Source organism: Lampetra planeri, chromosome 5 (genome assembly GCF_965212315.1).
Source record: "Lampetra planeri chromosome 5, kcLamPlan1.2.h2, whole genome shotgun sequence".
In the NCBI taxonomy this organism is placed as follows: Eukaryota; Metazoa; Chordata; class Hyperoartia; order Petromyzontiformes; family Petromyzontidae; genus Lampetra; species Lampetra planeri.
In genome coordinates this window covers 15,532,190-15,557,753 of record NC_136111.1, presented here as the reverse complement: position 1 = coordinate 15,557,753, position 25,564 = coordinate 15,532,190, and the positions used below count along the sequence as shown (strand labels likewise).

General features: G+C 48.6%; 3 protein-coding genes across 5 annotated transcripts in view; 2 read left to right on the top strand and 1 right to left on the bottom strand.

The window, feature by feature from the left end:
- Positions 1-10,905, top strand: part of LOC144718995 (guanine nucleotide exchange factor for Rab-3A-like) — a 28,397-nt gene extending 17,492 nt beyond the window's left edge. For 2 of the 3 annotated variants that reach the window (XM_078594700.1, XM_078594702.1), the window contains 7 exons: positions 136-363; positions 1,626-1,754; positions 4,667-4,779; positions 6,300-6,323; positions 7,362-7,464; positions 8,052-8,118; positions 9,072-10,905. In XM_078594700.1, coding sequence (XP_078450826.1) covers positions 136-363; positions 1,626-1,754; positions 4,667-4,779; positions 6,300-6,323; positions 7,362-7,464; positions 8,052-8,118; positions 9,072-9,154 — 747 coding nt within the window. In that variant the 3' untranslated portion in view covers positions 9,155-10,905. The remainder of the gene's footprint in view (positions 1-135; positions 364-1,625; positions 1,755-4,666; positions 4,780-6,299; positions 6,324-7,361; positions 7,465-8,051; positions 8,119-9,071) is intronic. The other variant, XM_078594701.1, reaches the window with a different exon arrangement.
- Positions 10,288-14,258, bottom strand: TMEM258 (transmembrane protein 258). The gene is made up of 4 exons (XM_078594703.1): positions 14,083-14,258; positions 12,124-12,233; positions 11,502-11,656; positions 10,288-11,163 (listed from the first exon to the last, which is right to left on the bottom strand). Exons 1-3 carry the CDS (start codon positions 14,083-14,085, stop codon positions 11,530-11,532), a joined length of 240 nt encoding a protein of 79 aa, XP_078450829.1. The 5' UTR covers positions 14,086-14,258; the 3' UTR covers positions 10,288-11,163; positions 11,502-11,529.
- Positions 14,259-20,807: 6,549 nt separating this feature from the next.
- On the top strand, positions 20,808-23,647 carry LOC144718579 (calcium-activated potassium channel subunit beta-4-like). Its single transcript, XM_078593952.1, has 3 exons — positions 20,808-21,173; positions 22,324-22,457; positions 23,068-23,647. Exons 1-3 carry the CDS (start codon positions 20,808-20,810, stop codon positions 23,237-23,239), a joined length of 672 nt encoding a protein of 223 aa, XP_078450078.1. The 3' UTR covers positions 23,240-23,647.
- The last annotated feature ends 1,917 nt before the right edge of the window (positions 23,648-25,564 follow it).

The window sequence follows — 25,564 nt, the reverse complement described above, 5'->3', positions numbered from 1 at the left end:
AATCGCCCCCCTATTTGTAATCATTAGCATCGCTGTCATCTCTGCGACCTGCGTGTGTGATGCGCGCGCACGTGTGCCCCTCGCCACACAAAATGTGGCCTCCGCGTTCCTCACCGGCGTCTGCGTGGCCCCCAGATCGACGTGCTTCAGGCCGAAGTGACGGCGCTCAAGACTCTGGTCATCACCTCCACGCCCAGCTCTCCCAACAAGGAGCTGCACCCTCAGCTGCAGCCGTCCGGCAAGGCGGCGCCCTTCAAGAAGGGACACATCCGAAACAAGAGCACGAGCAGCGCCATACTGGCGCCCAACAGCTTCGCCGAGGCCCCCGACGTGCTCTACGCCTTCGCTCGCGAGTGCAGAGAGGTCAGGGGTCGGGAGGGGGGTGGGGTTGGGGTGGGTGGTGAGAGGCGGCTCGCTGTGGTGTTTCTTCAGTCTTTCGCTCACCTGTTTGCTTTGAAATGCGCGCTTGCTCGTTTATTTGCTCGCTCACTCGCTCGCTCACTCGTTTTGTTGTGTCTAGCTTTTAAAATTACCTCGGACAAATCCCACTTGTAGATATGTGTATGTCAGCTGTGACCTAGGCTGAATGGCAAGAGTTTGTGTTGTCGTTATTGAGAAAAAAAGTTGCGTTCAAGCACGTCGTTATGGCACACCAGTCTTCTTCTTTCGTATGGCTGCTGATGTAGATGCAGAGCAACAACTACAATTTCACATTCAGGTGGTCAAGCCAGGAGCAGTGGAGTTTATCGCTGTAATGTCTCCTTCGTATTTGTGAAGCGAGCATTGCATCATTATATGCGATATGGTTTTTTTTCTGGATGACTACAGTCGCATGCTGCAGAGTTTTTAAATTTCCATTTGTGCATCGGGTATTCGCATCTGCCATTGCTTGTGCGGATGCAGTTTTAAGGTGGACCATGAGCTTCATGGAAAATCAAAACCAGGGATCTTCTGTGTTGGGTCTTTCCCAATGTGTTTGTGAGTTCTTTTGAACTCTATTTAGCTTTCCAAGCTTCATCGGGGTTAAATTCACATTGTTTTCGGTTCAGCACATAGATCCAAAAGGACTTCTGTGACTTCACCCGATGACGAGGGACGTTATTGAGATGCTGATGAATCGGAAGGCGACCGTCACTCCTCGATTTGCAAGATTTTTTGGAGGGTTGCAGTTTCGTGGCAGATGGGGGGGGGGGAGACTTGTGACAGCACGGGGAGCCCCAGGGTGTTGGAGTCGACTTGAGGGTTCCGGTAGTTCACCGTATTGCAGTGTTCAGTTGGACATTAACAAGTCGAGTGTCACTACTTCTGGTGTGGCACACCAGTGACAATGGTCCTAAGTCATTTCTGCATATTTACATCTTTGAGCCTGGTCTCACTCGAGTGCGATTGTGGCAAACTTGACTTAAATTTTAATTTTTTTTTTTCATCATGAGCAAAGCTTCAAACTTTTGTCGGAGAGCCCAGGTCACAGCCTAGACGTGTATCTCCAAAGTGCTGCTATTTTATTTCCCCGGTGTCGCGTAACATGATCGTGAGAGATGGCGGCAGCCTGGAAAGACCTTCATCCAGCAGTGAAATGATAATTGCTGATGATGATGACGACAGCTGCCCGTGTATCGCCCCAGGTGGATATGCTGGCATTTGCGGAGTTCAAGGCATGGAAGGATGCACCGACGCTGGAGCACACGTGCCCCTTTCTGGAGAGGATCTACCGCGAGGACATCACGCCCTGCCTCTGCTTCCCCAAGGGCGAGGTTCGCTAACGAGCCGAATGCCGGAAAATCCGCACGCTCGCACATCGCATACGCCTCGCTCGCTCACAATCGCTCACTCCCATGCACTCGCGCGCGCGCATGCTTACACACAGTGCTGCTACTCACAATCATGGGTGCGTCCGTGCACTCGCAACATTGCCTCGTGTAACGGCAATATGGGTTACATCAAGTAAACTTGCATACACACGCAAAGACAAAGACCGTGTAGCCTTAACAGACTTGATTTAATTAGCGAGCACCTATGAAGGCTGGCACAACACACGAGGGGGGGGGGGGGGGTGGTGGTTGGCCAGCACCACGCCCGGTCGCCTTTGTCTCCCCAGTGGCGATGTTTACACACCTCACTGTACACATTTGAGGCCGAGTCGACCTAAGCGAGGCCCAGGACTGGTTCATATAATCGTCACTGGTGTTGACTGTGAGCGGAAATTGAACTCGGGTCGCTGGGTTCATAGTGCAGGGCGCGAACCGCTACACTACCGCTCCCCACTACACACATGCGCAGTTTCACAGGCACTCGCATGCACAGACAAGCTAGCGTACAACATATATACAGCCATTGACGTGCATACTAACATGTGCTCGCACGTGTACACATTTGTACCAACACTCACACGTGGTCTCAAACACTTACATGCATATGCATACACGCCACCACACATTCATTTACACATGCTCCCACCAACTTATACACTCACGCACACTCTCACCCGCTCACAAACTTGCATACACACACATGCACTTGTATCTCGCACACGGTAAAATCAGCTCCATGTTGCTTGTGTTCTTAACACATGAAAGTTCGTTCTTAATGAGCTCCCCGGTGTAAATGCGGCTGATGGGGGGAGATCAAAACGCTGTGAAACTTGACACTGAGAGGCCACACGAGACCAGCAATTACAGCTTCATTTCCCATTGCAGCCATTGCCGACACTGACACATTCACTTTGTGCTTGGATTATCACGAGAGGATAGGAATTCAAAATAACCGTAACAGTACATGGTGAGAGCATGGTTTAATTTAAGATATCCATCTCATTCTCACAACCTTTTTGACTTCCTACTAGAACAATGTGTCCAGTGCCCCTCTGGGTTTGTGTAGTGTGTTGCAATATAGATTGCATGTAATACAGTGTGTGTATGTATGTGGGGAGCGGTAGTGTAGCGGTTAGCATGCTGGACTACGAACCCGGAAACCCGAGTTAGATTCCCACTCACGGCCAACGCCAGTGACGATTATCTAAACTGGTCCTGGGCCTCCCCTCGGTCAACTCAACCTTAAATGAGTACCTGGTGCAGTGTAAAAATTGCCGCGAGGGAGACAAAGGCCGCCGGGCATGGTGTTGGCCACGCACCCCCTCTTAGGTGCTTGCTAACAGTAGAGGTGCTCCCTAACAACAGAGGTGCTCCCTAACAACAGAGGTGCTCCCTAACAACACTTGCGCCAACAGTCTGCTAATGCTTTACAGGGAATCTTTGTCTTTGTTAGGGGAGTGGTGGCGCAGTGGTTCGATTCCTGCTCACGGCCAACACCAATGACAATTATATTAACGAGTCCTGGGCCTTCCTTAGGTCGACTCAGCCTAAAATGAGTACATGCAAATAGTAATACTGGGGAAACAAATGTGACCGCCCTTGGTGCCGGCCACCCACCCCCTCATGTGCTGTGTTGGCCTTAGGTGGTCGCAAACGGCACTTTCCTCAACAGTTTATTAATGCCTAAAACAGTCTATTAAGGGGGGATATTTGTATGTATATGTTTGCAAATGCGATATAGAAGTCAGTGTCTACCTGCTAAAGTAACTTGGGGCCAAGTGGTGGAAATTCCATATTCTTATGGTGGGGGGGACAGTCTACATATACCATTTTCACTCTTGACTTATAACATCGTAGTGCTCATATTAGAGAACCGGCTCGCAATTTGAACTCGTAACCTTCCGACTGCAAGTTGAGTGGCCGAATATTAAACAATAAACTCGCACAGCGAGCTCATCATTGGGATGACGACAAATGAATATAAATGATATTATTAGAAATGACAGAATCAATCATATTATTTAAGTCACTATCCTGCACAACCTGCTTCTCACAGTTGTAACAGCTAAAGCAGTGGTTCTTAACCTACGGTGCATGCACCCCCTGGGAGTGCGAGATGCCCTTTCTGAGAACCAAAGCGGTGCAGGCTACAGTAAAGATTAGGAACCACTGAGCTAGAGAAAGGTTCTTTGTTACGTGTGTATGGGGTTTGTTTGTTAGTGCCTTCTTAGGTGCTCGCCCCAAAAGTATTTTGTGAATATACGAGGGATCTTTGTCTTTTTTTTGTGTGCATGTTGGGATGTTGTATGCCTGTGTTGGGTGGTGTACATGTGTGTGTGTATGCGGCAAGAGGTGGTTTATGCTGTAAATCCAGTGAACTGGATTTGATTCCCAACATCAGTGACCCCTCATGTCTGAACCTGTTTTGGGCCTCACCTTGGTCAATGCTGCCTTAAATGAGTAGCTGGTACGGTGTGTGCACACCAACTCTGCGGAGACGGAGCTTGCACGGTCCTGGCTACACCAACCCCCTCTCGTGTGTCGCGTCAGCATGAACCCTTTTTCATTCTAAGACGTCTGCAATTTGCAGACTGGTTCGTGTTCACTAATGAATCTCGGAATGGGCAAGCGGTAAGTTTTAATTTTATTTAGAGAGGCATAGCGCCGATAAAGTTATTTTATGACGTACATGTACGTCATTGGAACGGAACCGGAATAAAAGCTGATGACGTACACACATGTTGTCGGAATGGGAAAGGGTTCATAGGCGCTCGCTAACATTGCTCGCCCCTAGAGTTTGTTAGGTGAATTGGGTGCCTTGTGTGCTTGTACATCCGTGCCTGCTGCACGCACAGCTGGGCCAGGCCATCCAGATGGCGGTGGAGAACAACACTTTGAGCATGGAGCCGGTCGGGGTGCAGTCGCTGCCCGTGGTCAAGGCATCAGCGATCGAGTGCGGAGGCCCCAAGTGAGTGTCCGGGGATGGGCAGGCGGGATGGCGGTAACATTTGCTCGTCGCACTCACTCGAGCCTCAATGCGCACGTGCGTGCACACGCGTGCACATCATTGGAATATGGCAGGCTCTGCCTCCCCTGCCATACTCCAATAAAAATAGCTGTTACGAAATGTAAAAAAAATTAAGACTTTTCCACTGATCTGTGTTATCTAATATCTGTATGATTCCAATCATTTTTGTCGTCAAAATCCCAAATTTTGCGGAGTTCCGCTGAAAATACAGGGAGAGACAAGAGGTGAGGCAGCGACGAGCTCAGCCTCCCCTCTGATTGCACAACCCCTCACAAACTGGATGGAGTGTGGGCAATAAGCACGTGCCTGTTACTATCTCTCTGTAATGATTGGAATCATACAGAAATGACATTTATAACACAGATCAGTGGAAAAATCTAAATCTATAATTATTATTTGCTTTACTTTTCGGGAACAGCTATTTTCATTGGAGTATGAGAGGTGAGGCTCTGCCTCCCCTGCCTCCCCTGACCGCACGTCCCTGGTGCACCCACACACTCACATGCTGCTGTAAAAATCGAGTCTCAAAGTAAACTATTTTATTTACCAGGTAAAGGCAACCGAGATATTAGCTATTTTTCAGAAGCGACCTGGCTACAAATGATAGCTCAACAAAGTGGCTTATCTGGAAATTTATATCAGCCAAATAATCTAAACGCGTGTTTCTAAATGTGGAGGGAAAAACCGGAGGACCCGGAGAAAAATCCACACGACCACTGGGAGAACATGCAAACTCTATATATACGGATGTCAGGGTGGGGATCCAACCCAGGACCTCCTGCATACCAGGCGAGGGAGATAACATCCCACCACAGCAAGATGTTATCACTGCTCACTTGCTCTGCTCAGTGGTGTTATGGGTACAATAACCATGCCGGGCCACCACTCACATCCTGTATTTAAATCAAGGTTTTTTACGGAACCCATGATTGGTGTCGTTATTTAATGGTACTTAGCCTGATCACCACAGACTGCACAGTGCGTGAAATTGAAATTTATTTTGGCTTATTCCATCACTGAAAATGAAAACTGTCTGCTCGAATGCCACTATGTGAAGGGTTTCTTCACTGAAGAGCAGAATTTTCTGTGCGGGATTGGTCGTTACAGCCGCGTGTAGAGACGTCGATCGATTTTACGTGACATTTTCTCGACAAACGCCTACACATGCTCAACACATCACAAGACTTCCAGGTTAAATGATTAACGCTGCACTCACAAACATTTGCCTTTTCTTTTATAGCTTCGTGGTCTTAAATGTCGTTGTCCTTTGCTTTTAGAAATCTTTCTTCAAGTTACCTTAAACACTCACCTTTTTTTGTTATTTTAAGTGTTTTGTTATTGTTGCTGTTGGGAACTTGCTGCTGCTGCTGCTGTTCTTTTTGATTTTGGTGCTTGTTGTCTTTGTTTTGCTAATTTGTGTTCTTTTTTTTCATTGATTTCGGTGTCTGTCCCTGTCGTAGCGGTCGGCGGGCTCAAATAGTTACGTAAGTGACTTCACTCTCGGTCCGTTTTCCTGAATCTCTCCACCCTGGATACCCACTAATCCCGCTCGCATTGCTGAAACCTGTCTCTCTCCCCGTCCCACTGCGAGGCATCATGTTGTGCGGAGCCGTTCCGGATAACCACGTCACGAGAGAGTGATCGCTTGGAGGTGTCCAGGTGGGGTCAAGTGGACATCTGTGAGAAAGAGCGTTATAGCTCATCTGGATTCCTCCAGGATAAATACATATTGAGATTTTGATATTCTGATTCTCGATCAGGAGGTTAAATCCCGTGTCAGAGATGCTGAGCTTGGCACTGCAGAGAATCCTGGCTTCCAATTCGAGTTTCAGCCATGAATGAGTAAACCCGGGTTCGCGGATGCAATGAGTTGCTAGTCCCAGCTCGGTGACCATAAATGACTGCACAAAAAAATGCAAATGGTTAAAAACTTGGGTTTACTGCTTATTATATTTAATACCAGCTCTGAGAATGTAAATTTTCCTTTGATTGCGACATACAACACTTTTGCGGACATCATATAAAAGTTGTTGTCCCGGTCGAAGAGAAAACAGAAGTAGTTCTGACATCTTTCAGAAATGTTAGTTACCAGAACTTGTGAACGGAACTGGCCTGACAATCACAGCACCAGATAAGCAATCTTTTTTACTGGCTCAGCAATTATGGAACTCCAAGCCCCATCACTTCTCCGTAACCCCATTAGCCGGAATGCCTCCGCTTCTCGTGTGCCGTGACATGCGTGCATTTGTATACGTGCGTGCGTGTGATAACCTTCCCTTGACAGACAATGCTGATAACTTTCTGTGCATCGATCCACTTTCTAATTAACCCTCTAACACTGTCCCTGCGATCGACATCCCAAACGCTGCTCACGGACGTGTCCGCCGACATGTCGTCGCATTATCGTGGTGGAAATGCGGTGGTTGAGCGGCCGGGGGGGAGCGGGGACGAGGGGGGGCAAGGGTTGCGGCGGTGCCACCAGTGGCTTGTGCTAAGATGCGTGACGCTGCATGTGGACGCAGGAAGTGCGCGCTGAGCGGGCAGTCGCGGTCCTGCCGTCACCGCGTGAAGCTGGGAGAGGCGAGCAGCCACTACTACTACGTGTCGCCATCGTGCCGCGCGCGGGTACGCGCACGCACCTCGCCCACGTTCTCCATCCGCGCGAGCGGCCTAGCCGATGAGTTGTGTTCACTCGCGTGGCCAACAAAGGACTCGCTTAACTACTTAACTATTCACTGCTAAAGGACCCCAGCCGACACATCCAGTCACTTGCAAACTCACTCACCTAACCCCTGACCCGAGTGTTCATTTGCAGCTGACAAATCCACTCGTCCACATACTCACCCAAACACAACACACATCCAGCCGACACATCCACTCACAAGCCTGCTCACCTACCCACTGGCCCATGTGTTCACACCCAGCCAATGCATCCACTCACTAATTTACCCACTATTAACACCCCCAATCACGAACTCGCTTGCCTACCTCTGACAAATGTATTAACACCAACAAATCAAATGGTCAACAAATCTAGCCTTCATGCTAATTCACACCCACCGACCTATCTGTTCACCCTTTCACCCGTCTTGCCCCCTACCCATGAGCCACTCACCCTCCTACCTGTTCCTGCACCTATACTGCCTTCCACGTGTGACTGATGCTAGCAGTAGACAGCGTGCTGAATGTGTCACATCATTTTATTGTTTCAGATAACGGCCGTCTGCAATTTTTTCACCTACATCCGCTACATCCAGCAGGGGCTTGTCAAGCAGGATGGTGAGCGATTGTGCTCTATGAACTTTGAACTCAGTAACCGGATACTGTTGTTCTGTTGGTGCGCACACTCTGGCCGGTATCGAGCAGGAGTCGCACACGAAAAACTTGCAGATGCACACCCTTAAAAGACCAACATGAAAAGCTGCCATTCACCACTAAGTGGCTGTGACATCACCGCAGAAATTTTACCAGGCTGTGAAGTGCCACGTGAAGTGGAAAACCTCGCTGGCAGATCATAGGACAAAACCAAATGTGTTATTGGTTAACTGACTCGGGTGACTGGGAGATGAACCACCCATATAACACACAGCTCCACTTTACCCACATCCACACACAGTCACCTTCCCACATCTACACAGACACACCCACATAGATGCACACTTTCCATACACAGCCGCACTTCCACACACACCTTCATAGTGACACGTCCAGAAAGATCTACATACATACCCGGACAAATACAGGTAAACATAACACGCACACACAAACAGGTTAGGCGACTCCCGGTGGAACCTGACCTCACCGATCAGGCCTAAATAAAACACATGCCTTCTTTTTTGTTTTGTCGGGGGAGCGGAGATGAATAGCTATGACGCGTCACCATGTTCTGTGGGTCAGCCTGATGCCAGGGCTCCGAGGTCAAACAGTGCCGTTTCTCCTCTCAGCCAGATGAGGTGGGAGAGAGCACGTCTCCACGCATCTTCATGTCTCCCTGAATGTCTCATTCTAGGTCAATATCTCCCATATGACCATGCCTTCGTGTTTCCCTTGGTCTTCCAGCTTCTCTCCATGTCTCAGGTCATCCCTGCATTCTCCGTGTCTTCCTTTGCTCTGCTTCTTCCATGTTTTCCCCACCTTTCCTCGTATCTCCCCACGTTTCCCTTTAACTCTATTCCCACTCCCCCTCCCCATCCCTCGTATCTCCCCGAAACTTGTCCGTGTCTCCCGCACAGCCGAGCAGATGTTCTGGGAGTTGATGAAGCTGCGCAGGGAGATGTCGGTGGCCAAGCTGGGCTTCTTCAAGGACGAGCTGTGACAGCCACGAGGACTCCCTCCACCTCCTCCGCTCACCTTCCACACCCCTTCAGCCAGGCCCCAGGGAACAACCCCTTCTCCCTGCTAGCCATCCAGTGAAGCGAGGCTTACCAAAGGAGTAGCGCTCCAATGGGCGATTGCCGGTACTTAACGTGAATATAACAGCATTAAAATGTACGATTGGCCATTTAAAGGTTTTGTTTTTGAGAGGCGTGCAGAGTGAAAATGAATATATTTGAAATTCATTTCCAGTGAAGCAGGGTGTTTGGTGGGTGTGGAGGGGTTTTGATTGGTGGAAAACTGACCAAAGTGTTTATTTTATTTCTAGCAGATTGAAACATTAAAAACATAACTATTTAAAATACCCGTGTTCTGGGCTGTCCAACACTTTAAGGCGCTTTTGGGAACGCTGTCATGGAAACATCTTATGAGCAGGTGATGCTGAAGCTACATCATTGAAGCACTTGTAAAAGTCACTTAAGTTTTTGTTTGCACGAATGAAGATTGAAACTCATGTTGGAACAGCCCAATAAGCACACCTTGGCTGCACAGCTGCCACCAAGAGAAGTTGTGGTCAGGTGCATCATTATAGCTCTCTACAGTGACATCAAACCTGACACACTTAACACGCTCAGAAGTGATTATCACGAGAGCACCATGTTGTGCCTGACCATGATTTAAGATTCTTATTTGATGCATCACAACCGAAAACTCAAATTTGCAGTGAACAACCCAGGAGAAAGCCTTGGTGTGCAGCTAACCACGACCCTCTGTGCTTGGGGTTAGCTTGTGTGAAGATGCTCAGATTATTGGTACATGGTTTTTTCATGAAGAGCTGCTGTGTTGATAGCCACCCCCCTCCCCCCAGACAGACCCATGGAGTGCTCAAGTGTGAGTGGTCATTCATTCACATGAAGGAAGTTTGCGACGGGTGCAATCGTTTTTTATAATTGTTTTCTTTGGAAATTATATTTGATAGTGGTCAGCCAAGTAGAAAACTGGAACGAGGCTCGTACAATCTTGATGAAAGCGTGTTATATATGAACGTGACAGGACAACCGTGTCCTTTGTACAGTATATAAAGGCCAATGACAAAACGTGAATACTTTATACGATCAGCTCTGGAACGCTTAATACGATGATGCACTTTATTGCGGAGTGCAGTCATTAACAAAAGATAAACCTCTACACCTGGTGACACGCACAAGTGAGAGGTTCACTTCGGCGTCTCGGTTTACAACTACGTCCTACCAAGATCATATATACGGGATATATTTTTTAAGCATCGCCACTTTCTCTATGCAAAAAAATGATTAAACTTCAATAACGGCTTGGCAGATGCACCTTCGTTATTTTCACCGCTGCGGGGGAAATGTTAAAACGCTTTCAGGGGCCACAATTCACGCGTCGGCGAATATCTCGTTTTGTCTGTTTTTTTGGCGAAGATGCCCAAAGTCTCCATCATCAACAATGGGACCAAGTGCCATGGCGAAGGGTTTTGGTCACTTTGTTAAGACGTCAATCTGGCCCTTAATGAGCTGTTTAAAAACATGGTCGGCCACTGTGGGGGACGGGCATGGAGAGGTGATTGTACGACGTTTAACGCAGGTGCCACGGCCGATCCCTTTGTGAGCAGTGGCCTGCAGGAGTGGTGCCTTCTCCGGCAACTTCATGGCCAATTCCCACCCCTGATGAGACTCCTTATGTATTTACTGTAAAATAACAAAAATAAACAGCGTGTTGTATGTTCAACTGGCCTGGTGCGAGGTTGTAATCTGTGTTCATGTGACGTCAGCAACATCCACCACTGGGAATGTCACTATGATAGTTATGCCACGCGAGGTGCACATGGGGAGGTCTTCGTAAGGCAGCAGACCACAGTGCAAGGTGCACAAGTCAAAGAAATATTTTTTTATATACAAATTTTATTCCTTGTGATGAAGTGACAAATTAATGGTTGAGTCGGTCCACAAGATCGCAGTGAAAACCCCTTTCCATCTCCCCTCGACCCTGAAAGGAATAAAACAGCAGTGTGAACATAATTTATCGACCAAGAGCAGAAATCAGCAAAGTACAGAACAGACAACTTTTATCCACTGCCTCTGCTGTAAAGAGGCATTGCCCAAAACATCACCTATCACATACTTTTCCTTTTAAGGCAGTGTTATTTAATGCGTTGAGTTATTTGCGCTTATGCACCGCCAACCCAGTATTGCCGTATAATTAGTTCAAGAGGCAACAAGACAAATGAAATGATCGAATATGAAATTATCACAAGAGAAGTTTCAAGGAAGATTCAACAAAAATGGTGCGATTCAACGTTCCGGCAGTATCACTGCACCGCGTACCAAGCGCCGCCGTCATCGTCCTCCCCAGCTACACGTAGATCCCGACCCAGAGTAGCAGGAAGAGGACCCCAAAGCCCATGAACAGCGACGCCACCAGCGAGATGAGAAGCTCCTTGTAGATGTCGCGTGTGTACTTGGTGGACGTCACCTCGTATCTGCACCATCGTTTCCACCACAGGCATCTTCAGTCAAGGCCCAAAGCAGCAACGAGAAACGGCACTTTCCTGGTGCATACCATCATTAGCCACGATCAATCGACTGCCGGGTCAGGGCCTTCCCCATCCCCCGCACTGTTCTGAAATGTAACAATCCGTCTAGTGCCTGCACATCGCTGATTTCATCACTCCATCTCTATGGTGAATGTACTTAGGGCACGTTTCGTCCTTTGGCTACCACTTCGTCGTTAATCTCATCGACCCTCTTTCTAGCAAGCGACGTGTTCTGCCCAAGCCAACTTTACTCCAGTGACAACACCAGTACTTGTGATTTTAAGATTGAACCTGATTGTATGCTCAAGCTTGGTAGAGCGACGACAAAGATCAAAACTCCACCTTTCCTCGCTCAAAAAGCCGACAAAACAGCTCAAGCGTCATCAACTTGACGGTGGTAGTGTTAAGGATACACGAAGAACCACGCGGTGAAGAAGACGCCGATGGCGAGCAGCACGACGGTGAGGTGCGGGAACACAGCCGGATTCACCGGGCTGCTGTAGCGGCTCATCGACTCCAGCTCCTGCATCACAACACACAACACGGACACGCAGGGGTCACGGTATTGGGAGATGCGCATTAAACGTAACATTGCGCTAATGTAGTGAGATTATCAAAGGCAAATACTGGTAATCAATTAATATTACAGCGTTGCTATTGTGCAATCGTATTATTGGTAATTAGCATTTCACCAGAGATGTCACAATTCGAGGGCACGATTTTAATGGCAAATAATTTAGATTTTTGACCTCCTTTGCACGTGAAACTATGGTGTGTAAATTTGTAGAATATAGTATTTTAAAAATAAATGTCAATTGGAAACAATTATGCACATGCTTCGATGTGCTTATCCTGCCGTCCAAATACATTTTAAGAATCATTAGATATTTAATGTACAAAATGGTGTAATAATTGTTTTCATTATTACCATTGTAAACATCCCAAATGCAGTGTTTCACCGTCTTTAATAACATGAGGCCTGCCACCTTCACCAAAGACGTGGAACCACGCATTTTCAATGACTTGCGTATACATACCCAGTTAAATATACTATATTAGAACACCGATTAGGCGAGGCATTGAAAATTCACGAAGCTCCTTCAATAAATTGTTCGTTTTCCCAATTGCATCCCGAATTGTCTCATAGGCGTCATGTCATGGAATGAAGAACACAGTCGGATCTCTTGCAGCAGAGCAGTGTCACCTTTCATGCCAGAGAATGACTCGCAGAAGGAGACATTACAGAACTATGAGTGAGATTCCTTCAAGTAACCTCTGGTCCACACAGGAGCGAGCAACACTTACCCACCTGCTCTGACAGCAAAACTTATATATTAATCGTCTACGGTAGTGTATCTAAAGTAAGAGCAAAAACTGCATTTAATTAAGGTGGGTTTTTTGCGCGGTCATTTGAGAACCCGAATTAGTCAAGAGGCGGAAGAAACCCGAATTCAGAACCCACGATCTCAGCGGTGCCGGATCAATCAGCGTCTCTGGACTCCTGCACGACCCGGCCACTTTGACCCCAAATCGAACACAAGAGTCGTCAATCCCAATCACTCCACAGGAAATTCCCTGATCCATGAAGTAATTCCCATATTCCACGCTATTGTGCCGGGGCACGGTCGCTCCTTGTCTCCAATTAAAACTGTAACCACCGCCTCATTAAAAACGTCCTTGGCTGCAACAATGAACATTAAATGCCACGTTGCTACAGCCAATTCCAATCGATCCTCAATAAACACTTCAGTGTTTCCATTCAGCAAATACACGGTCACCTCCACGTTATCATGGCCGGATCAAGCAGGACTTCGTAATGAGACATATCCCTGTAACAAATTAAACACGAAGAATCTCCAATGCAACGAGGCATTCAAGCCTCCGCTATGCGATGGCCCATGCCCGTGTCTCCTCATGCAACTCGACTGCCTCCCTCCCTGGCAAACGAAGCGAGCAACTTCCACGTTCCTGTGATGGGATCCCGTCCCCAAACTCAACGACCACAGCGCCACTCATCCTCCATTGGCGTCAGGGCCACGCGTGTGCAGTCACTTCGTCGTTGTCCTTGCAGGATTGTCGACGACAGTGTTGCAATCGACGATAGCCAAGACCGATTTGTTTGATCAAATCCGCATCCTCTCCACGCCACTGGCGTTGTTAATGAATGGGGGGTGGAGGCCTAAGCAGCGCTCAGCGAGGCAAACCCCGCGCTCGCCCATCAACCACAAACCCGAAGCGTTGTGGACTTCGCCGCGACGCCACGCGACTGACGCAAGTTACTCGACATTAAACAACAACAACAAAGACGACAACTGGAGACGGATTGTCGCCTCTGAGAGGCTGTGGGGAGGGAAGCCGTCGCCTGCCCTCACCATGGCGAGTTGCTTGCTCGGACTCGGGACACGTCGACCAGAGAGGAACTGAATTTCCCACACCGGATAAACGCCACCGCTGAGGTGGGGGGCGGGGCGCCGCGTCACGGGAGCCCCGCGCGGCCAATGAGCGACCCGCGTTCGTTGACGTGTGGCGCGCCGCGCCAATGCGATGTGGTAAATACAATCGCGCGCCTCCACCAATCAGTGGCCTCGTTACTTCGAGCCCGTGGGGGGAGGAGGGGTGGGGGGGAGGAAGGTGGGGGGGGAGGAGGGGTGGGGGGGAGGAGGTGGGTGGAGGAGGGGTGGGGGGTGGAGGAGGGGTGGGGGGGGAGTAGGGGTGGGGGGGAGGAGGGGTGAGGGGAGGAGGGGTGGGGTGGGGGGAAGCAGGGGTGGGGGGGGGAGGAGGGGGTCACGCGCAAGCGTTGGAGAGCTCTGATTGGACGTTTGGTTTTTCCTTCCGCGTTGCCATGGTAATGCCCAGCCCGCCCCTCGTGTGTTGCTTTAAAACTTAAATCTCGTTTTGCAAGGCACCGAGCGGCCAGCAACAAACAGCACCGACGACCTTTCTTGTGAAGAAGAAACAAACAAAACAATAAGAGAGAGAGAGAGAGACGATGCCGGGAGGGAATTTCATAGTGGAGTAGTGCGAGTGAAGAAGCATCCGTGACAACTACTTTAGAGGACTGGACGTCAGTGTTAGAAAAAAAAAGTTTCATAGCTCATCGGATTCCTCCAGTCTGAATACAGATTCTGATTCTGAAAGGGGAAGAGTTGTGGCCCGCGGTGCGGTGGTTGAACAGTGTGGTGGGTGAGACGAGAGTTCGGACCGATTTAGAGGCGACGAGCCATCGTTTCCTTCCCTTCCCCAAAAGTTGTGGCAACATCACAACTTCACGCTTTCATGACGAGGCAACAGTGCTCCACTATTCACCAAGACCATCACTGCTCCGCTCCCACTAAGTAACGCAAATTCCCTAATCCCATGGCAAGACCTTCACGGGAAGAAGGTGCGACCCTGAAAGTGCTCACTCACGACAATGCTTGGTGGAAGAAGCTCCCTATTTCACGGAGCTCTAAAGCAGTGGTTCTAGAGCCAAACTACAATGTTTGTTCTAGTAGCCAAACTAACCTTGTTTGGCTACTAGAACAAGAAGTAGCTTCTAGTAGCCAAACAAGGCGACTTGTTCTAGTAGCCAAACAAGGTTAGTTTGGCTACTCCAAACAAGGTTAGTTTGGCTACTAGAACAAGTAGCCAGAACAAGTAGCTCAACAACTTTATTGGCTACTAGAACAAGTAGCCAGAACAATACTCTTTGGTTCTTTCGGTAAAGTCACGTAGGTATAAAATAAAATAAATCACGACGTTTCGGGCGCAACACAAGCGTCCATCATCAGGTGGGAAAGCGTGGTCTGCTGCTGAGGCAGACTGTTTATAGTAGCCAGAACAAGTAGCCAAACAACTTTTTTGGCGACTAGAACAAGTAGCTTAACTTCTTTTTAAATCCTTTATATTAAGTTCACTTGCTTGTTTGCTTGCGCGCTTACGACCGTGCAAATCTTTCGGTCGTTTTTTTAACCCACTTCCCGTGATCCAATCGAGCTGACATTTTGCACATAGACTCGTTGTGCGTGACAATTTATTTTCGTGAAAAAAATTTCCATAACTTTACACTTTTTAGGAATTTTTTTTATATTTAATTACCAATTGCTTAATGGTGGCAGGCAATCATCTGACCCATAGGTGGCAGCCATCTCAAGCCAGAGGACGAGAGGACTCTAGCCGCCACGCATATAAAGGATTTATAGTGAAAAACTTTGTTTTTACGGGTTAATTTTTTTACTACGAGAACAAGTAGCCAGAACAAGTAGCCGAACAACTTTTTTTGGCTACAACCTTGTTTGGCTAATTGTTGAATTTTGTTTCAACCGAATCGTAACCCCCCTTGCCCGACCCAACATGGTTCTGAGAAACAAACTTATGAATAATGAGCATCAATAGTTTAACCAAATGCCCATTTTGTGAGGTATGCTCACTAGCTGGTAACTGAAAGCGAATAAAACTAAATCAATGGACGTTTTGGATGCGTGCCGTCATCTGTTCCTGCTCGCTTGTTACACTTTGTTAATGATCATTAACAAGGTGGAAACCACCTTGTTAATGATCAATGAGTCTAAACATATATTTTATATTGTTCTAGGTTACCATACGGATTAAAAAAAATGATCGTAGTTGTTTTATATTGGCAAATTCGTACATGATTGTTCACCCAAAGGCCCTCGTGTATGATATAAATTCGCACATTTATAAATCATCTCACGTCACCCCCAGGGATCCACGTACTCCCAATTGTGAACCACTGCTCTAAAGTGTAGAGAGCCGTCCTCCCCCCATAGACTCATAGAGGGTATTTGGCCTACTTTTCAACGCTGGTCACTTTAACCCACCCCACGCCACCAGTAACATCCTTAACTCACCACCCCTGTCTCTCAACAACACTTGGTGGACATGACACAACCATGACACGACCAACTCAGTACACCCCGAGTTAGAGGCATCATTCCTACACCAGATAATGGGAAATGTTTTTGTTTGTTTGTTGAACTTCTTGCACACCGTACGTAGCCAATCGTGCTAATCGGAAGTGCGGGGGAACGGACAACAAATTGAGCACAAAAAAAAGTTATAAATACACGGAACCAAGCCTTTGGTAAATAACTCAAGAAATGAGTGCACAAGGAGATCGGGGATTGGGGGGCAACCCCACAAGATACGTTAGCGAGAAAGTAGTGGTGGGAGGGGATATAAAGTACTACTGTTACTGCTATTTTTTTTATTTGTACCAGATAAGGCCCGCCGAGCTACATAGCTCGTTTTACGAAGCGACCAGGCCACAAGTAAAATTGGCTCATTGAAAATCCACATTCCTATGGAAAGAGCAAGTCTGCTTCTGACTAAAACAACCTTTGTCGACTTCTCTACTCCAATATGGTGGAAATTACACATTTATATGACGGTGCCAAACATAACGCGTAAATAAACCCACCGCTATTTCTCCCAAACTCCAATCACTACTCATTGTAAAACCATAGGACAGCAGGTCTCCCTTAAAAAGAGACTACACTCATCTCTATTAATCCAGTGGTGAATTCCACATTCCCATGACGCGTCTTCTACACATATCTCTAAACAAAGCAATGTCTTGTTATATACATCTTCACGTGTCAAGCAAGGTTAAAAAACAACAACGATTGACGAGAAACTCCGGCAGACGTTGAGGAGGGGACATTTGCGTGAGGCAGCCACTGGAGGGCGTGAGAAACACGTGGATACCCAAACCCGGGGGCAACGTAGTCACGTGGGGAGAGGTTTACAGACAGATGGCGAAGAGGCGAGGGGATTTATTTCTTTTGTTGGTGACATTTCCCCGCATCTGGCGGTTGATCCACCCAACATTGTTGGTTCGAGCAATCCTTACTGTTGATGAGACACTGAATCATCATGGGACCTCCTTTGCCAGTACAAAAATATGAGAATAGGGTTTCCCCTTTTTTCTGGCAACAAAACAGGTGTTAAGATGTTAAAACGCCAAACTGAAACCTTTTAGAAAGGAATCATGTCTGCAGTAACCATAATACTTGTGGTCAGAATGCAAACAAAAAACTTACTCCGATAATATATGCATTGTCTTTGAAACTGATTGGGCCACACCAGAGACAGTTTTCTTTTGGTGTCCTCTGGTCTAACACCATTTTGAGACTAGGCTAAAAAGAAAGCTGTTTCTGGTGTGTGGAAGCTACCTGGTCTGTCGCTCCACACGAAGCTATGGGTCTTCTCGGCCACGGTCATGCCCTCCCTTCCGTATGCTTGCGCAACGTGGACCCACCTAAAGGGACATCTTCACCGGTTAAAAATATTTCGGCTGGCCTGCCTGGATTGTGTGAGGAACTCACAAATCCTTGAAAAATCTAGACAAAATCCCATCGATGAGCTCCTCCGGCAGGCCAGGCTGTGTTGGCTGGGTAATGTAGCTCGCATGGCCAGCCACCGCATGCCCAAGCAGTTTGGCTGGATTAATTGGGCTAAACGGGCACGACACGAACTGAAAAAAGGTGGACTGATGCGGAAAAGGGGGATGTGGAGCTCGGTGGACTTGTTGACGACTGGTACTAGCGGTCTCAAGATCGGCCTCTATGGAGGAACCTCTTGAGGGACGCTAATAGTCAGTTAGAGGCAGTCGCCCTCCAACAACAGTGGAGGGCAGAGTAGCGACGCTCACAATAACGAGCAGAGCGCGGGTTGGATTAAATGCGAGGTGACACAGTAGGGAACACAAGTGGTGCATCTGCCAGTCATCTCAGTCAGTCAACCTATGGCACCTGAGTCTGTCCCGTGACCTCCTGTCAGTGAGCCTTCGACACTTCACGTGACCTCAAAGTGCACCTGACCTGGCACAGGCGCCGTGGTGAGGTCACCATCACTTCGTGGCGAATGACGGCTGTTGTTGTATGAGAGTTGGTGCGTCTCAGTACATGTTATGTACATGTGTGTTGGATAGATAACATGTCTGTGTGTATATTTCTATGCCTGTGTCCCCCTCGGTATTAATCCGGCTCAAGGATGTGAGGTGAGCCAGAATGTGGCTTTGGAATTAATCCCTTCGTTTTGGGCCAGGCATCACGCGGATCATGGCTATTCTGAGATATTTGGCTGATGCTGTAATCCTGCCGCTCAATTCCCAGGCTGGCCGACCAAGTAGCACAAACCTCCCCAGGGTCCACCCACCACGCAAAACAAAAACACCCACCATTCGCCACTAAGTAAAAACTAAACAAAAAATATATTTTTTTTACCAGGTAAATCCCACTGAGCTAAATAGTTTTTTTCAGAAGTCGACCTGGCCACAAAGGAGAACCGAACGAAGGTGGCTTATCACGTGGAGATGGATAGCAGCCAAATACTCTTAACGCACGATGTTGATTCTAAATGTGGAGGGAAAAATCGAAGGACCCAGAGAAAAATCCACACGACTACAGGAAGAACATGCAAAATCCAAATATACAGCCGTCAGGGTCGAGATCGAACCCACAACCTCCTGTATACCAGGCGAAGTAGTCAACATCTCGCCACCGTGGCGTCATGGCAATGACGCCTATGCAAAACCCATCTTCGAGCACAAACCACGCCGAAATAACCATAGGCGGATCTAGAAGCTTCCCAAAGGGTAGGGCGACCCCAAATTTTCAATCTTAAATAAGAATTTTAAAAATGCAATGTGTTTTCTCAAATAAATTTCGGTAACATTGCAATATTCGGGGTCTCAGGAGTGTAACCAATCCTATAGCACCAACCACATAACATCAATGACGAAGTATCAGCTAACACTACATCAACTGAAAAACATAAACCGCCAAGTAGGAGCCAAGCCTATAACCACAATATGAACCCTACAACACCAACCAACGAAGTCCACCAACCGCATTACATAAACCTTACACCACCAAGATCAATCCACGCCAAATTCTCCATTAAGCCACAATTATATTTCTACGTGCTCTCCGTGGAGTGGATTGTACGAAGTCCATTATCATTGCTGTCCACGGGCTTTCACTCCGCCCTTTAAGAACTCTTTGTCTCACCCCTCAAATCACTCAGAGGTCACAGCTCACGTCGCTTCATCATCACCATAAAGTCGCTCTCCTCTCCGCGTTTGATGCTTGAGCTGTAGAGACATTTGGAAGGCACTAAGAGCCACCTTTGATTGGTAAGTACGGGTTTCGTTTTACAGATCCTTATGGATTTACTGGGCTATGATTTTGCTCGAGATATTTCTGGACTTTTCACATTATTTCTGCACGCACTTTAGATATCTATACATTTTTCTGGTAACATGAAGCAAGCTGATTTTTTTAAACGTGAGCACGTGTCAGGGTTAATCTATTGCTACAAAATCTAGTAGTAGAAATATACAAATAAATGGTTGTCCCACTCACTCTCCTTATGGCAGATCAGGAAGCATTTAAATCAACCCTCGAATGCATTAAATCTCCAACACGAAATCATAATCGCTGCAATCTCCCAACAAATCTCTTAACAGCATCAGCCAGCATGGTCTAAATCTCCAGTTGGCATAATTCGTGAGCTCTGCCTGGCATCTCGGCTAAGGGCATTTATGTAATATTTTACCAAATGCTTTGTTGGTTTATATTTATCGCTCATTCATTCACAACGTTTACATGTTTAGGTTGAGCATTGTCACTTTTGGGGAAATTTGTTCTCAATGCTGAGTATTAGTTTGGTGACTAGGCGAGTGGATGGACGTGAGTGGTGCACTGGTCGAGTGAGCGAGTGACTGAGTAGATGCGTGAGCAGGTGAATGCATGAACGAATGAGTGGCCAAGTGAGTGAGGTTATGATTACGGTCTGTGAGTAAATGAGCACGTGGCTGAGTGAGTCGGTGGTCGAGTAAGTAGGTTGATCGAGTCGACGATTGAGTAGGTGGGTGAGTGGGTGCGATAGTGAGTGGTCGAGTGAATCAGGTGGGCGGGAGAGTGCCGGGCGAGTGAGTGCGCGAACGAATCGGCGACTGAGCGAACGAACGCGCGGTTGACTGATCACACAGGTAATCGAGTACTGTGACCGAACGATCTATCGGCCGAATTAGAACAACCGACTTCCGAACCCAACCTTCGACCACCATCACCGCCAGTCAATTCCTCGGCCGATGGGGCGACACGCGCGCGGCGCCCCCACGTTCGCGTCGGAGGGCGAGGACCGCGCCATCCGCCTCGGCGTGGTCCTCGTCCTCTTCGCCTTCGCCTCCTTCTCCACGCTCGCCTTGTGCTGGATGCGCCCCGCGCTGCAGCTGCGCGCCCGCACCCGGGAGGACAACTGCTCCGTGACGAGGGTGGACGCCGGGGACGGCGGCGCTTCGGGACCCGCCGGGGAGCCGTGCGCCTTCTCGTGCGGCCCCGCGTGTCGCGGCGACTCCCGCTACCCGTGCGTGCGCGTGTTCGCGCGCCTCGCGCACTCCTCTGGCAGGGTCGCGCTGCTCCACCAGGACCTGCTGCAGCTCTCGCTCAACCCCAGGGTGCGTGCCGGTGGACAAGGTGGGTGGGTGGGTGGGTGATGAGTGGGTGGAGAGGTGGGCGAATGGGTGGGTCGTTGGACGGGTATGGTGGATAGGTGACTAGGGCAGGTAGGCGGATGGATAGGTGTGTGGACAGGTGGATGGATGGATGGGTGGACAGGTTTGTTGGTGGGTTGAAGACGTGAGTGGGTGACTGGGTAGATAGGTAGGTGGGTTATTTTAGAAGTAGATGGGCGGATACATGGTAGGTGGGTAGACAAGTTGCCTTATTTAAAGTGTGGTGACAGAGAAGGGGGGACAAGACAGAATGAAACAACTGTTACCTAGACGATAGACAAACACAGCAACACGGGAGATATATAGACATACACACGGATAAACAAAAGCTAAACAGATAGATACATCCAGACAGAGACAAATACACTGTAGGGAGACAGAGACTACAGACACATATACAGGGAGACATAGAGACACAGAAAGACACAGACTGAGATAAAGTTAAGGAGAAACAGACATAAGGACCCAGACACATGGACACAGACAAACAGATGAAGGAAGATAACTAAATACAAGGAGACAAACTGAGACACAGATACACGGCATCACAGAGACGCAGACAGTAACACACACATGTACATAGACACAGAGATACACAGAGACAGACACATCCATGGTGATACACCCAGTGATAGAGACACACACGGTAACGATACAGAGACTTACACAGATATAGAAACACAGTCACAGAGATGAACAAACACGCAGACACTGAGACAAAGACACACACGGAAACACTGTAGGGGGAAAGTGTTATTAACGAGCACCGATGAAGACCGGAACAGCACACGAGGGGGTGGGTGGCCTGCACCACGCCCGGCCGCCTTTGTCTCCCTCGTGGAAATTTTTACATATCGCACCACGTACTCATTTGAGGCGGACTCGACCTAGGGGAGGCCAATAACCGGTTAAGTAAATCGTCACCGGTGGAATAAAAAAATCGGGGCCGGCGGTTTTAGGGAACGCAGCGCGCTACCCTTCGCTAACCCTCCCGCTCCCCACACCGAGAGAGATAACGCACACGGCACGATGCCTCCTCTCCCTGCCCCCTCCTCCTCCTCGTCGGGATCCCTCTCTTGGCGGCGCCCCGCAGTGCTCCTACGTGCCGCCTTCGTGCCACCGGGACCCCTCCGAGAACGCGCGCAACGTGAGCGGCTGGGCGGCGCGCTGGCGGCGCAGTCTGGAGCTCTCCGCTTCCTTCCCCTGCTACTTCGACGGGCAGCTCAGGTGAGGATGATGATAACCTGCAAATCCCCCACCCGCACCCCGCCCCCATCCTTCCTCCCGGTATTAATGAGTTAATTCGTGATCATCAGCATCTCGAGCTCGGAACACCGGGACGCACGCCGTCCGCACTTGCGGTACGAAGCGCGTTTCCACGCTGACACGTGGCGCTTATTTTGCCTCCCATGCCCACCGTGAGCCATGTTCTATGGAGACTCTGGAAAGCAAGACTCATCCTATTCCTGTAGAGAGATTGGGAAGTAAGCGGAGACTGTGGAAAATAATTGTGGACATTATCTGCAGGCAAGATTAGTCTTGTCGGCTATGGAAACCCATTAATTTTCCGATAGCATTTGAGTGGCCCAGCAGCCATCGTTTCGATACAACAGCCATCGTCATCCATTAATTGTCTCCCAATGCCGTCACCATTCTCACGGATCAGTGCTGCTACCACCCATGCCGCTCGTGCACGTAAACTCATCTCTCCATCTCGCTTCCCCTCTCTGTTGGAATTGTCACTTACAGACCGGCCCACCTGTGAAGAAAGAGCGTCAACGCATCGGATTCCTCCAGTCTCTCAATAAAGATTCTGATTCCCTCCCCACCTCCCCAGGCCAGACGATGTCATCCTGGATCGAGACGACAGCCGGGCGGTCGTGTTCCACTGCGTTTTCTGGCCGTTTCTCACCCTGCTCGTCGGCCTGCTCCTCATCGGCCTGGCCACGTGCGCAAAGAGCCTGTCCGTGCGCGCAGAGGCCATGCGCAAGCTCAAGAAGTTGCGGTGACTGCGACGAAGAGGGCAGTGGCGACGACGCCGAGGTTGATGAGGGTACTCACGGCCGTGGCCGGGCCCTAACAAGCAGGAATATGCTGCACACAAAACGTTAAGAATGAATAAACCTAGCCGTGTAAAGTTGTTGGGACGGCTTGTTAATTATGTGGGCATTCTTTACATTTATATGAGGCCGTACGACAGTGGCTCAGATAGCCGTTCAGTAAAATGTATTTTAAAGAAACACGCACACAAAAAATGCATCTAAGTTTATCAAACATATAGGGAAAAAGGCTTTTAAGTTTCTTTCTAAAATGGAAGAATCTCAGCGGTCAGGCGCAATTCTTCAGCCATTGTATAATACTGGTAGGAACCTCCTGGTTACACCAGCCCACAGGGGATTATTGTGTCCGTCCGTCTGGGTGGGAAGGGGAAGGTGGGGAGGGGTTAGGTGGGGAGGAGAGGGTGGGGAGGGGCTGGGTGGGGAGGGTGGGAGGGGTGGGGCTGGTTGGGAAAAGCTGGTTACCCCGTGGTGCCCTTATAAAACTCAACGTTTAACCTACTCACGCCGGCTTGTGCCCGCCCTCACAGTCGGGCATATTTGCGGAATACACCACGCCGCCGTTGACCCTGGCCATTGACCCGAGCAACCCAACGTTCCTACCAGCTCCCTCCGCAGTAATGTGCTTGTACTATTGTGCGCAGAGGCAAGAGAGCACCCTCTGTACTTAACGCGACATGCTCTCTCCAAGAGGCACTCCACTGATAAACTCGCTCACTCACCTGCACACGCTCACCGCAACATTCTATATTCGAAAAATTGCGTTTTCCATCGTATATTTAAGCTCCCAGTCGTCCATATCTGCCGAGTCGAGTGCTGTGCTCTTGCCTCTGCTATTTAGCATGGCCCGAAATCAAATGTATCATTCCGGATGACCGCTGCAAAGTATGATCTTGAGTTTTGATTGTGGTGTGCTGATCTTTAAAGGTGTATTGCGAAATTTGGATTCTGCTACTGATGCTCCTGCTGTTGTGGAGTGACTCATGTAGCCAGCTGTGGCTGCGGGGTTTGGTCGTACATGTTATGTATATCGTTTGTTGTTGGATTTTAATCACAGTTCATATGATCACTGTTACATTGTTTTGTGGCTTTATTTTGGTGATTTTGAGGACGGTTTGGTCTGGCCATGTTTGTTTGTTGTAGTACAGAGTTGGCCTGATAACTTTAATCTACATTGTCTTATGGTTGTTATTGTTTGACTTGCATCTCACTGGGATTTTTGCACAGCGTTGATATTCGGTGTTTTTTTGTGAAAGGCTTTGCTGTTTTTTCCAGGATTTTTCTTTTGCTTGTAGTCACTTTAAGATGTTTCTTGTTCATGTTTTTGTTTCGTTGCGGTTGCACCCGAGTCAAGAGCCGCATGGCTCACAGAGTTATACCTAATAAATGAAACTGAAACAAAATTCTACTGAAAAAAAATGAAACTGCTGTGTGTGAAGCGATTTGTCTGGTCACAGTTGCCATCCCAAAGCACGACCGTGGGTACACGTGTATTACTGGTAGGAACCACCTGGTTCCACCAGCGCACAGGGGATTATTGTGTCCGTCCGTCCGTCGTGCATCTAAAAATGGGAGGGGTGGGGCTGGGTGGAGAGGGGAGGGTGAGGAGGGGCTGGGTGGGGAGGGTCTGGCTGGGGAGGGAAGGGGCTGGGTGGGGGTGGGAGGGGTGGGGCTGGGTGGGGAGGGGCTGGTCACCCCGTGGTGCCTTTATAAAACTCAACGTTTAACCTACTCACGCCGGCTTGTGCCCGCCCTCACAGTCGGCCATATTTGCGGAATACACCACGCCGCCGTTGACCCTGGCCATTGACCGAGCAACCCAACGTTCCTACCAGCTCCTTCCGCAGTAATGTGTTATGCTGTTGATATTATACTGTTGGTGGACGACCGTGGGTAATAAAAACAAGCGAATAAACAGAAGCGCTCGTATTTACCCACCCAAAACTAAACAAAAAACCCATTCAGGTCCGAAAGCAGTGATTTTCTTTTAGAACTCTTTGGCGGATGGATTTAAACGGTAATTTTGTTTGGGCGGTGAAACATCCCTTTCTGTGTTAATCAGTTTATTTACATGTGAATATATTTAGCCTACAAAACGTGATTTGTATTCAGTGATGGGTTTCATTACCTGCCTTTCATGTTTATGCAATCACACACGAACGCGACCCTAAAGTACGTAATGAGCACGAATGTGCACGTGCTGCATCAACCCATGCACGAAGGGGCGTAATTATTGCATTGGCCGAGGCATTTTCAGTGACAGTTGGCAGAAAATGC